The following is a 14,721-nucleotide window of genomic DNA, read 5'->3' as shown; positions in this document are numbered from 1 at the left end:
TTTTAAAAGATGTTAGATGTTAATAATTATACCAACTTCCTTATGCTTAGAAACTTTTTGAAACGCTACTGAACTTCAAAAGAAAATTCAAAAAGTACTTTGTATTTATGAGAGCCATCGTTTAAGTAATTTTCAATTTAGCCAGACAAAAACAAGCAGACAAAAAAACAGCCATGAACAAGAACAACAATATAAACTATTCTTAACCAAATAAAAATAATAATAAAAAAAATAGAATTTCAAATTTCAACCCTCTCCCTTGGACAAACTTTTATTCATTAAAAATTAAACCTTCAAGAAATAATTGTTAAGAACTCTCCACCATCGCCACCTTCTGCAAGAAACCTACAAGAAACTAAACCCCTTCTCCAAAACCTCTATAAATCCCTCTGCCTATAATTCACCTTCTTCTCAATCCGAGCTTTTTTTCTCGATTACTACGTTCAATCTTCTACAACTTCACTTTGCTTCTTTGATAATGTTGACATTAAACCAAAGAGCTTCTGCTTTAGCCTTCTTCATCTTGATCCTAACCTCGGCCATAGCGCAAGAAGTTGGTAAGTACTTAATTCAAGACAAAGCTAGAAATTTTCATAAAGAAATAAAAGTTTGTATTATAACATCTCTTTAAAATTATTATACTTTTTTGTTCTGATAATGGGAATTTGTAGAGGATGAAAGTGAGTTTAATTACATAAGAGGGAGCGAGAAAGGGCCAAAAAGATGGGGAGAGATTAAGAGAGAATGGTCGAAATGCAACAATGGTGACATGCAATCTCCCATTGATTTGTCGACCAAGAGAGTCAAAGTTGTCAAAAATTTGGGTCAACTTAAGAAGAAATACAAACCCTCCATTGCCATTGTCAAGAATCGAGGACACGATATTTCGGTAACATTTAGAATATGGATATTTGTCAAATTATCATTGATAACCATTGATCTCACAAGTTATTGTTTGCATCTTTGGAGGAATTGAGTAGATTTAGGAATAATGAGGAATATTGAAAATCTTACCAAACCAAAAATTCTCTATCCTATTTTTTTATTTTTAATTATTTAGTTCATATGAACTTTCAAATCTGTGTTTATTTAGGTTAAATTACAAACTTTATGTTTATTTCTACCATTTTTTTTGGGTAAGTTCTTCACATTTGAATATTAAATAAAATTAAGTTTTCAAGAACCATTTTTTTTTATATAGTTTTAAAATATGGTTTGATTTTATAAAACACGTAGATATTTTTTTTTTTTTAAAAAAAAAACTATAAATAGAAGAAGTGAGTAAGTAAATTTAATTTTTAAAAACAAAAAACACAAATGTTAATCAAAGAATCAGGTTTAGATTGATAGAGAAATCAAAATTTGCAACCACCCTCAAACAAATACAAATTTTAAAATTAAATTATTATGAGAGTAAATACCTGCTCCACTGTTCTAGCTCTTGCCTCTTATAGGCTCAAACCATTTGTCAAAATATGTTATATAATAAATAAACCTTTGTTATTATTATTAATTTTTTTTAACTTATTAATTATTAAACTAAAAATATTTAACTTAAGATTTTTTTCATGTAAAATATAATAATTAAACAGGTTAAGTGGGAGGAAAATGCAGGATTAATCGAGATTAATGGCACAGATTATCTTCTTCAACAAGCTCATTGGCACTCTCCTTCCGAACATACTCTTAATGGAAGAAGGTCAATCTCTCATCTCTATCCTTTTTTTTTTTTTTTTTTTTTTTTTTTTGCTGCCTGATGAAATATTATTAATTTTTATCATTGTATTATTAATGATAACGTTCAAAAAGAAAAAAAAAAAAAACTTTGGGGGCGTTTAAGACTAGAAGTTAGTTATTATAGTTGGATTATAATAGTTTGTGTTTGGGTATAACTATTTTAGTTTGAGAAGAAAATAGTAAACACTATAGCAAAGAATTTTTTAAAAAAATGATAAATATACAATAGTAAAAACTATAGCAAATGGTAAACAATCTAACAATTAAGAGTTTTGAAATAATATTAACAGTAGCGAATTAGAGACTAACTACAAAATAGTATTTGGTGTAGTAAGAGGTGGTTATTATAGTATTAAAAACGCCGTCCCCTTTGTAGTTTCTAATTTTTGTGAGTTTAGTTTCTATTTAGTTGTTGAGGTTTCAAAAAAAATTTATTCAAAAATAAAAGTATATATTTAGAAACTTAGAGACTTTCTCCTAATTTTTAAAATATAATTTTCAATTACTTTTTAAATTTGACGAGATGTTTCTATACAATAAAAATTGGAAAACAAAAATCATTAATGAAAAAAAATGAAAAATAAATAAGCAAACAGAAGGTAATTAAAATTATTCCCACTTCAATTCTTTTAATTTTAATTTATGAAATGAATTTAGGTACGATTTAGAGCTTCATTTGGTTCACCAAAGCTCAAACCCAAATGCCAAATACCCCATTGCTGTTGTTGGCATCTTCTACATGATTGGTCGTCCTGACTCTTTCCTCTCCAAGGTAACCAATGATTAAATTCATAACTTATTGTAGACTTAATTATTTAAGCTTCCTTTGACAACAATTTTGTTTTTTATTTTTAAATTTCATGTTTGCTTTCTCTCAATTTTTTCCAATTATAGTTTTTACCTTTGTTAACAAAATACTTAAATTGTTAGTCTTTGAATATAGTACGAGGGATCAATAGATATATCCAGACATCTTAATTAAGTTGACATATTCATAACACCGTCATCACATCTTGGTCCAAAAGAGTTGCATTATTATAAAAATATATACAAGGAACATAGAAAGCTCATAGTTTTGTTACAAAAAGGGAAATGCTAGAGAAAAATCTTCCAATTAAGAGATATTAGAAATTTGGGTTGGGTTGGATCAACTCGAATTTTTAAAATTGTAATACAAATCCAAACCCAACCCAATTCGAAATTAAAATTAACCCAATCCAATCCTTATAGTATGGATTAGGTAGTCTGAGTTGTTCGAGTTGTAGTGTCATTTGAACACCTCTATTAGGAGAAGTTGATGAAATTATGCTCAGACGCTTCGTCCTGATTTTTGCACAAAAATGCACCCATTTAGACGTGACATGAGGAGCTTTAGTTTGGCAGTTGTTTTCAGTTTATTTTTTTTAAAAAAAAAAATAAATAAATTGACTTAACCTTTAGAATTGAAAATTGATAATAAAACTTAAAAATTTATAGTTAGAAGTAGTGTTTATAAATTTAATTTTAAAAAATAAAAATAAACGAAAAGAATATTGAGTAGGACGTAAAGTTATATGTAATAGAATATAAATTTAATATGTGATATGAAGAGTAACAAAATGTTATTGAAATGTTTAGATGAGTAGAAAAATAAAGGCATTGAATGAAGTTAAAGAGATGAAAGCAGGAAGCATAGATCCAAGATGGATAAAAATGGGTGGGAAGAAGTATTATAGATATATGGGCTCCCTCACTGTCCCTCCTTGCACTGAAGGTGTCATTTGGAACATTAACAAAAAGGTATTATATTTTCTTTTCTTTTATTTTCTCCCTAATAATTAACTTAATCAAATATGCTCAATATTATGTCTATATTCTTCTATGTTTCCTTCTACTTATACATTACTGCCAATGTCCCCATTTTTGTTCTCAATTTCTATATTACTATAATTTCTTGAAATTTGAGTGAATATATTATGTGGTAAAAAAGTTCCAAGTGTTCTTACTCATTAGTTTCAATATATATATATATATATATTTATAAATTTGTCGATTTTTATATTTTCCAACAATATCAACTAAAATTCAGAAACAAATCGAAGGATTTTTTTTTTTTTTACATAATTAATTCCTTTTTTTAATGGAATGATCTCAGATAGGAACGGTATCAAGGGAACAAGTGAAGCTTCTTAGATCGGCTGTTCATGACGTAAGTTCTATGGAGTTCTAAATTTTCATCTTTTTTGTTTTAATTAAAACGACATGTCGGTTTTTTCTCTTTTCTCTTATTTTATTTTTCTTAATGTGAATTGTAGTCTGCGGAGAAGAATGCAAGACCAATCCAACCACATAATGGACGACAAGTCGACCTCTACAACCCAAACCCAACGCAGACACCCAATTGAAATTTATAGTTCACTTTATTTTTTTTTCTTTTTAGGATAATTGAGAATTTAATTATTTCCTTCCTTTGTTTATCATCTATTATTTCATTGTTATCCTCAAATAATAATACTATTGCTATTCTTTTTAATTATTTTACCATTTTCTTTTTATACGAGAAACGATGTGGATTAGGGTAAAAGAAAATACACATTTGAAAAAATTAGTATTTTGGACTCATTTTTTTTATAATGTGAAGTTATGATTTTACTTATTGTTTTAAAAGACAATGTGTTCACGTGACGTTTTCGAAAAAAAGTGTTTTTTGAAATTGAACTTGAGTTGTATTGATTTATATATGAGTGCGATATAATCAAAAATATTTATCATCTAATTCTCTTTCTCACACATATACTTGACTTAAGATCGGTTGTAGCACTTATTCCCAAGCAATCTTGGTTTGTTAATCTTGTGGATTAAATCTTGACTTATTGATCTTGTACATTGAATCTTGACTTGTTGACCTTGTATGTTGAATCAACATTTGACTTATTGATCTTCTACGTAAGCTCAATCTTGGACTTGTTAGTCTTGTATGTTGGATCAATCTTGGACTTGTTGATCTTGTACATTGGATAAACCTTTTGGCTGGTTAATCTTGTATGTTGGACGTGCCTTTGACTATTAATCTCTTAAAATGTGTTCACTTCACTTGAAGCATGTAGTACAGGGATGTTCTTGAAGTTCAAATAATCCTAGAAGATAATTTTTTGTCTTCAAATAACTCTAGTATTCAAGGATTGTTTATTTTTAAGGAGCTTAGGAATTTTTTTAACTTCTCTCAAAAGTTTTAATTAGTTTTTGAATCCCAAAATGAAGATGTGTTCCTCTATTTATAGAGTTTTCATGGGTCATATGGGCTTAGATTTGATTTGTCCATGGATCTGGTTCTTGGACTCAATTAATTAAATTTTGATCTTAGTTGACCTTTGAAAAAAAAAAGTTTATTTTTAGACTTAATTGAACCTAGACTCCAAATATTAATATCAAATTGTACCAAAATAACTTATTTGATCCAATGGTCATGACAAAAACACATGTCCTCATCCGAATAACTTAGACTATCAAACTCAAACTATAAAAGTTGAGTTGGGTTTAATTTTGTTTTTGGATTGGGTTGGGTTGAACATATTTTTTATTTTTCTTGAATTGGATTGGGTCTAGGGTTGAATAAATAAAAAATTGGGTTGACTCAATCTAACCTGAATTACATATATATTAATAACAATATATATATATTTTAGAATGGATGAATTTTTTAATTCTTCATTTATTTATTTTTAAGAAGAAAAATATAATAATAATTAGACAACCCAACCCAACCCAACCTTCAAATTTTGGGTCATTTGGATTGCCAACTTATGAAATTTCAGTTATTAGATATGTGTTAGTGATCATATTTGAGTCATTTGGATTGCTAATTTGACCAACCCGAATTTTTGGAATGCCACACTCCTAAAATTAATTATGTATAAAAATATGAGTGGAAAGATTATAATAGTATTATAAAAATTTCGACTTATTCTACCGTTATAGGGATATATACGAGCACTAGAAGAAAATTCATTTTCAGTAACAATTTACTACTGACATTATGAACATACACAATTTAAATTCATATCCTCTAAAAGATTTTGCGACACAACATATTATAGCATCATAAATGTACATAAAATTTTAAAAAACAGGGCAAATTTTCAACCCTTTTATTTTCCCTCCTTTTTCTGTCTCCTTTCGTTTTTCCCTCTCTCCTAAAGCCTCTCCCTCCCTAGTTGGTTGTCATTCCTTTTCAACATCTATCCTCGTCAATTTCCTCTAGCATCTCCCTCTCCTTTGTCGCGCCTTTCTCTCCCACGAAGTAATAAAATATCATTTTGATCCATATACTCTGAGTCTTGTTCTATTTTAGTTTTTGTATTTTCAGTAATTATCTAATTTTAGTTCTCGTACTTTTAATAAATCTTAAAATTAGATTTGTAATTAATTTTGTGTTCATCTATTTTAAACAGTTTAGTCTTTATGAACATTCTCTTGATAAATTTCAAAAATATATTCTCATAGCATCTTTCTTGCATGAAAATTATTTATTATTTATCAATTTCGATAAAATATTAATTTTAAAAGACTAAATATACGATTTATTAAAAAGTATAAAGACTAAAATTTGATAATTAAAAGTATATGAACTATTTTTTTTTTTTAAAAAAAAAAAAACCTCCCAAATACATAGATCGAAAGAACATTTTCCTTTTATTTTAAACAATTTCGAAAAAAGAATTGTTGGGATATATTTTAAGTCAATTATTTTAGATTATTATTTTGAAAATTTTCCTTTTATTTTAAACAATTTCATTAACAAAGAAAAAAATTGTTCGGATATATTTTAAGTCAATTATTTTAGATTTATCATTTTGAAGAAACGAATGAAACACGTTTTTACTATTTTTATTGTATTATTTGTTTTCATAAATATGGACCACCAAGTCACGATGGACATTTTATTATATTATTGTTGTTTTGCAAACTTATTAGAAAAATAGGGTGGTTTTGAAACTAATTAGAGAAATGTTATTGTTTTTTGTGTTCGAGGCTAGAAGTCGAGGGTTGAGAATTCGATGAATATGGAGGTCAAAGATTGAGAACTTGATAAGCAAAGAAAGAGTGGAAGGCTAGGTATGCATGGAGAGTTGTCGAAGGTTGAACTTTCGACATACATAAGTCGAAAGTTCAACCCTCGACAAGGAAGATAAGTCGAAGGTTGAACTTTCGACTTATGTATGTCGAAAGTTCAACCTTCGACAACTCTCCATGCATACCTAGCTTATGTATGTCGAAAGTTCAACCCTCGACAAGCTATGTGAAGTCCCATCCCCCTACTGTCGTGCCTGACTTCTGCCGCTGCTGTTGACTGGATTCCTGCTACATGCATGCTGCCCTCCACAGTTTTAAACATGCATGCCTACCCCTCAACCACCTCTTTAAATTTCCAACCTGTGGGTCGAGTGTTCAACACTCGACCTATCTTCTTTTAAACCCTCTTCTTCTGTTCATTTTTGCTCACTACCTCCTTCATTTTTGCTCACTGCCTCATTTCCCTTGCTCACTGCCTTAAAAAATCAGCCTTCGAAATCATCTTCTTCTCCTCCTATTTGCTTTCCGTTTCCTTTTCTCTCCTTCTTAATATCTCTCTCCTCCCATTTTTTAACTCACTGTTTTCCATTTCCATTTCTGTTCTTGTATTTTGTTAATACAAATTGTTCTCACACAACCCTTGATCACAAACTATACTGGTTCGTTACTCTACTAAATTTTTATTTTTTAAGAATAATTATACATTTTATTTTTGTTCTTATATTTTTTTTTTTATAGATTCTAATTTTTTTTAATTTTTTGTAGTTGTTGTCAGATAACAATAATAGGAAAAAATGGTGAACGTTGTCACTTTGAAGGAAAAAAGAGAACTATCGTCGAATCTGTGAATTGAACTTATGATCTTTGAAAAGTTTAGTTTATTCTTATGATATTTGATTTCTTTAGTATTAACTTTGATGTTTAATGTTTAGTTTATTGTTATGTTTAAAAAGTTGATATTTATAGTTTAATACAAAATTATTGTGATAGTTAACAAGTTTAGTATATTTTCAAAAGTTTAATATAGTTTGAAAGGTTTAGTTTATTCATATGATATTTGATTTCTTTAGTATTAACTTTGATGTTTATAGTGTTAAAATGTTTAGTTTATTGTTATGTTTAAAAAGTTGATATTTATAGTTTAATACAAAATTATTGTGATAGTTAACAAGTTTAGTATAGTTTAAAAAGTTTAGTTTATTCATACGATATTTGATTTCTTTAGTATTAACTTTGATGTTTATAGTGTTAAAATGTTTAGTTTATTGTTATGTTTAAAAGTTGATATTTATAGTTTAATACAAAATTATTGTGATATTATTGTGATTTTTTTAATATATTTCTTATGATATTTGATTTTTAGTATTAACTTTGAAAATATTTAAAATAGTTTGAAAAAGTTTAATTTAATTTAATTTTTTATTTTGTATTAAATTTGAAAAAATAGTTTTAAAAAGTTTACCTCATTGTAATTTGAAAAGTTTAATTTGTTGTTATTGTTTAAAAATAGTTATAAAAAGTTTAATTTATTGTTATGTTTAAAAATAGTTATAAAAAGTTTATGTTTATAAACTAAAAAATTTAATATTTTTTAATATACTTCTTATAAAAAGTATAATACAAAAAATTGATATTTGTCTTTTTTTTTTTTTTATTTAGAAAATGGCAGACAAATGCTTGGGATTTATGTTGTTTACAAATGGTAATATGATTGATGGAGTTGAGTATGACCAACCACCAAGTGGAAGTTTTACCATAAATGTGAACAGTGGAATTGTATTTGGAACAATTCATTGAAATGGTTGGGATGTTACTTAGTGTAGATATGGGAGCAAATCAGATAGAAATAATATATAGACATCCTAATCTAGAACCATCAGGATCAATAAGGTTTACGTCATTCCCTATTTCAAATGCACAAGCTATGAACTTGACGTTCTCAATAGCAATGCCACTGTCGAATTTAGTGCATTTATATGTAAATGTAAATAGGATAGGGTTGGATCCTGGTACATCATTTAACCAGTTTGAAGATCCAACAGATCCTGATCCGAAGTCTTCGTGCAATAAAGAAAAAATCGCATGGCTTGTTCGACATCACTAAGTACGATGAGCAGCATATATGTTTTTATTCAGAACTAAGTCAAAGTCATGTGCAATTGGATTCATCAATGATTGTACTGGAGTTCTATGATGCCGTAAAAGAAAAATCATCTATCAGTGTAGCACAACTGCAGTTCAATATCAAATAAAAATTTGGATATCATGTTCTTTACCATAGGGTATGGGAGGGCAAAAGAAAAGTGTTAGCTAAAGTGTTCAGTGATTGGGATGAGTCTTATAAATTGTTACCCAAGTGGTTATATATGGTTAAGCAGACCAATCCCGAAACACGTGTAGAGTAGAGAGTTAAAGAAACACTTACTGAAGCCCATGTTATCTTAACTTCTGTATTTTGGGCATTTGGTTATTGTATAGAAGCTTTTAATAAATGTCGGCCAATAATTTAGATATATGGTACACACTAGTACGACAAATATAAAGGAAAATTGTTGATTGCTACATCAGTTGACTCGAGCGGCCATCTTCTTCCACTTGCGTTTACCGTTGCTGATGAAGAGTCCGCAGACTCATGTGGATGGTTCTTGAAACACCTGAGAGAAATTGTAACACACGAAGAGGTGTGTTTAATTTCAGATCGACATGCTGCTATAATCGCAGCAGTGAACAACCCAGCAAATGGTTCGACGAGACCGAAATGTCACCATGTTTCTGCTTACGACATATCGTCAGCAACTTCAATAATAAGTATAAACTTAATTCACTGAAAAATTATGTTTATTTTAATTTAATTTAATTTTTATATCACTGATCTAGTTAATTTAGATTCTAAATTATCAATTTAAAAATTTAGGTGGAGAGACAAATTTTGTGTGACTAGGAAAGTCACACATATAGTCAGCCAGTATAGATACATGTTTGATCTGCTTCAACCTGATCAGGTACATTACACTGAACCTAATTGATTATTTTATACACATTTTTATTGTATTTGTCTTTATTGTTCTCTAATATAATATTTTGTGTTTCAGGTTATTTGGGAGCCGAATGGTTAAAACATATGGCGGACGATGAGTCCTCTCATATATTTTCACATTGGTGAGTGGCATCTTCCTGATAGGGTGATAGACAATTCGGTTTTCAGCAGGATGTCCCATCGCCTTATAATACTGAACCTGTACTGCATGATATTGACCTAAGGACTGGAGATTGATCCGAAAAAGTTGCACATTTGGTAGTGCGATGACACTATCGTGCAAGGTTTATTGCAGTGGAGGTTTCTCTTGAACAGTTTGACGCGGATGTCACTCCAGAATATATTCATTGGTATAATAATATCACAAGGCGTTATGTCACTCGTCCGGAAGTGTGGGTCATCTGGCAAACGAATGAATATTATCTAATTATTTTTTATTTAAATTTATTTTAAACATTATCTAATTATTTTATAATTCATAGAAATCGAACAACAGTAGACTCCGTGAGGTTGCGAATGATCTGAACCAGGTTCTTGCTATATGTAGTGACAACCAAAGCTATATGGAGGAAATACATTATATGTACGATATACCTATTGTTCCTCCACCAGCTCCTAGATGTAGAGGACCTGTTCGGGAAGAGGATGAGTTTGATAAGGTTACCCATAATGTGGAAGAGTTGCCCTCTATGATGCAGACACATAGTCAAACTAATTATGTTAGTCCGATGATGATGATGCCAGCATTTGGTTCAGGACATTATGACTCAGAGGATGGTCCATCGTCTTCATACGTGCATGGACATGGTTGGGGTCGTGGAGAGCATAATAAATATTTATATTATGAAGCGTCTGCAGAGGTACCAGAGCAACATCAAGAAGAACCTGAGCAACCTCAAGTTCGAAGTCGACGAAGACAACCAGCTCGAAATCGATGATGTCCGCCTCTTGGGACACATTGATTTTTGTAATTATTGTATATAAATGAGATATTTTAATTTACACTTTTTTATTTTTATGAGATATTTTTTTTAATTTATTCTTTTTAGAGTTTAAATAAAATAATAAAATAATAAAATATTTTTAGAAATTGTTTTTATAAAATGGAAAATTAAAAATAAAAAAAAAAGAAAGAAGAAGGTCGAATGTATAATAATTAAAAAGAAAAAAAATAAGGCAAGGTCGAGGGTTCAAAATTCGAATATAAAATATTTTGAACCTAGGTCGAATTTTGAACCCTCGACTTATTAAAAAAAAAAGAAAAATATTTTTTTAAATAGTTTGAAAACAACTATATTTTTCTAAATTGTTTCTAAAAGTACTATATCTTTTTAATTTTCCCAGTCACGATGGCTTTAGTTAGTCGTATCGTTTTGAAACAAAAAAGAAAAGTTGTTAACATTTTGTTTATTTTAAAAAAGTTAAATATACATAGTTTGTCATTCTTAATTTCATTATTTTAAGATTGTTAAATTTTAACCTATATTGTATTAAAAATTCTACATTAGACCATTCTATAAAAAAATTTGTTAAAAAAAATTGACGTATTATTAAATTATGATTGCATCAACATAACTTGATACACACATAAGTCTATATAAAGGAAATATTTTGTAAAAACCATTTACATGAAGTATGATATGTTGGCATGTCTATCCATTATTATTCATCTAGAAAAGTATGCTTTGTGCAACTCTCATGTAGACAATATCTTTAGTGACATTTTCTAGAGAATTTTTCCTGATAATCTATATTGAAATAGTTCTAAATATGCTTGTCATTTTTTGGGATCAAACCGCAAGAATTAGCTTCATGGATTATTAAAAGGATTTTACATTTAGGTCATAAATTTTATTACGATGGAATGTATATTTAATGGTACTATAAATGATCATTTGGTCCCAATATATTCCACCGTCAAGCCCTGTGGTACTTCAAAATTTATTTAACATTAGTGTGGTTTTAGGGAGAAGTAACTTTTTATCACTTCCTCTGTTGAAATTCAATATCCTTTCAACATATAAAATTTCAATGTAATGCACAGAGTAAAAGATGTACATGGCCTGTTCAACTTCCTTATTGAGAATTCAATTTTTCTATTCATACGGTCAAAAAAATTATTATTATTATTATTATTATTATTATGCTAACGCAAATTTAGTTTAATATTTATATACATTTCTTTCTTTGAGGTCAAATGTTTATCGAGGTATGATTGTATTCAAACTAATTGTTTAATGTTACTTTTTTTTAAAAGAAAAAGCAAAAAAAACTTTGCAACCAATAATAGATTAATATAATTTATATCGACTCATCAACCACAAGAACACTTCTCATGGTGATCTCCTTCGTTATTTAAAGGAAAAAGAATGAAAGCTGTCAATATTTATTATATCATAAATAAAGAGAATGTTGTCAAGTCAAGTCATTTACAGAATTATTTGTTAGATAATTTGAATCGTTAAAAACACTCTAATACTCTGAGTTGATTTGAAAAGTTCCATTTTAATTTTTGAAGTTTGAATTATTTTTTTTTCCAAAATTACAATCTTTGCAGACTTTTTTGAATATTTCACGAAAGAAAATAAAATTTGTATACTTATGTGTTGCTCAAGTGAACAAATTCGAACACATGGAAAAACTAAGTTTGGAGATGCCGAAATTTACCTGGATGCTATGAATTTGGGAGAAACAATTAAAGAAGGAAATATGACATCTAGTTAAAACAAAGCAAAACCTATGATATATCTTTGTCATCATCTCCACAAGGGATTAAAATAGAGTATCTTATAATAAAAGAACCATTTATCTTGTGGAAACATTTTAAAGAAAGATATGATCATAAAAAAATAGTTATTCTTTCTAAAGCTCGTTATGAGTTAATGTATTTAAGGATGCAAGATTTTAAATTAGTAAATGATTACAATTCCACATTATTTAAAATCAATTCGAAATTATTGTTATCGGAGAGAAAATTTTTGACGTTGATATGTTAGAGAATACATTTTTTACATTTCACGTCTCGAATATGCTCCTACAGTAGCAATATCGAGAGAAAGGTTTTAAACAATATTATGAACTAATTTCATGTCTTCTCGTGGCCGAAAAAAATAACGAGTTATTGATGAAGAACCATGAATCTCAACCAACTGGAACAAAATCATTCCTTGAAGTGAATGTTGTGAATGTTAATAATTGTGGTCGAGGTTGAGGTCGTAATCGTAGCAGAGGAACAAATAATCATTATTTTCGTGGTGGTCTTTCTAATCATTCAAATTTCAAAAGAACCACACAAAATGATGATCAATAAAGGAAAAGCTTCATAAGACAAGAGTTCAAAGAGTGTTGAAAATAAATGTTTCTGATGCGGAATGACTGTGCATTGATCGTGTGCCTGTCAAATGTCAAAACACTTATTTGATCTCTATCAAGCCGCCTTGAAGGAAAAAGAGAGAAATTTGGAAGCAAAATTTGCATTCCAGGATAATGACATATTTTACCCATCCCATATAAATTTGAATGTGACAAACTTCTTTGAATCTCCCAAAGAGAAGATTGACACAGTTGATGAAACTTCAAGTGTTTCTTTTGACTTTGAGAATATCTAGACTTAATGTTGTTGTTTTCTTTTATCTATCTTCATGTTTTTTTTAGTAACTTTTGTATATTTTAAGTGTTGTTTTTCTTATTATAATTACTTTCTTTTAGTGAAGAAACATGAATTATTTTCATATACTGTGTGATTCAAAAATGAGTAAAGAAGATCTATGTATAGTAAAGGGCATGATGAAATTACAAAAAAGCATGTTCATGCATCATAAAATATAAGAGTTATATTTATGTGTGCATTAAGCATATTCATGCATCATCTTTATATTATAAGAGTTATAGTAAAAGGGTGTATGAGAGCATGTATGCTTGTTTCATTGCTTTGTTATATAAGAATTATATACCAGTAGTAATGAATGAACGATGCATGGAGCATGACACTTAGGCTTATTTATAAGAGTTATGAATGTCTTGAATGTGTTGCTTCGCGTTATGGTTAGTTTTAATTGTTTCCTGTTATAAGAGTTATAATGGAAATTAGAACTAAAATCAATAAAAAAAAAAAAAAAAGTTGCATGCGAACTTAGGTGAACTCATGTTTTAAAAGGCTTTTAAAATTTGATTGAGATAGACCTAAGTTCATGGTTCTAATGAGATTTGAAACCTAAGTTTAATCTTACGATTAAATTGAATACCATAAAAGATTAAATTTGTATAAATCTATCTATAAGGGACCTTTTGTCTAAGGCTAGTTCTGGCTAGGCTGAGGTATTTAAGATGATGAAAACGGAACACCCCTACCTAGAATTAGATAGATTTGCTACAAGTATGCAACAGTTGATCAAAGAATTCGTTAAAGAGTTTAATGAATAATGATCAAAAGTTGTTTAACTTTCCAAAGTAAAAGTTACTTATGGGCAAACTTAAAAAGTCACTTAGTTAAATCATTAGCCATGTTTTTTCTAAGTAAACTAAGCCCTAGGTTATAAAATACTCAGTGGGAGGAAAAGATATATATGATATGTTAATTCCACTTACGTTTCTCCCTGAATGTTCATGCCGTGAGATTCATGTTTGGCATCGTGGTGCCCTGGGAGCATCCCCCTTCAGATGGTGTTTTCAGGAGTCAATATCAAGGTGGACGGAGAGAGTATTTATAGTAAGTTGGTGAAATATGTGTGTCAACATGTCCTGCGGTCTTCTTCATTGGTTTGCATCGTGAGATCATCTTGCACGACCTCTGGCGCCCTAGGAGCGTCCCCCTTCGAATGGTTTATGCGGTTGGTCAATATCAAGGTAAACTTCATAAATGGATAGGGTCGCTTTAGTTCCCCCCCCCCCCCCCC

At 29.2% G+C, this 14,721-nt stretch overlaps 1 protein-coding gene across 1 annotated transcript; it reads left to right on the top strand.

Moving 5' to 3' along the window:
- The first annotated feature begins 325 nt into the window (after positions 1-325).
- On the top strand, positions 326-4,338 carry LOC120091833 (alpha carbonic anhydrase 7-like). Its single transcript, XM_039049975.2, has 7 exons — positions 326-557; positions 672-889; positions 1,593-1,699; positions 2,395-2,509; positions 3,355-3,516; positions 3,872-3,925; positions 4,032-4,338. Exons 1-7 carry the CDS (start codon positions 479-481, stop codon positions 4,119-4,121), a joined length of 825 nt encoding a protein of 274 aa, XP_038905903.1. The 5' UTR covers positions 326-478; the 3' UTR covers positions 4,122-4,338.
- The last annotated feature ends 10,383 nt before the right edge of the window (positions 4,339-14,721 follow it).

The sequence above is a fragment of the Benincasa hispida genome, chromosome 11 (assembly GCF_027475165.1).
Source record: "Benincasa hispida cultivar pf3 chromosome 11, pf3_genome.v1.1, whole genome shotgun sequence".
NCBI lineage: Eukaryota > Viridiplantae > Streptophyta > Magnoliopsida > Cucurbitales > Cucurbitaceae > Benincasa > Benincasa hispida.
This window is presented reverse-complemented; position numbering and strand designations above follow the sequence as displayed.

Coding starts and splice junctions, on each gene's coding strand:
- LOC120091833 (XM_039049975.2), top strand. CDS start 479: ATGTTGACATTAAACCAAAGAGCTTCTGCTTTAGCCTTCTTCATCTTG. Junction 2,510..3,354: donor CTGACTCTTTCCTCTCCAAG/GTAACCAATGAT, acceptor TGAAATGTTTAG/ATGAGTAGAAAAATAAAGGC. Junction 3,926..4,031: donor TTAGATCGGCTGTTCATGAC/GTAAGTTCTATG, acceptor TGTGAATTGTAG/TCTGCGGAGAAGAATGCAAG.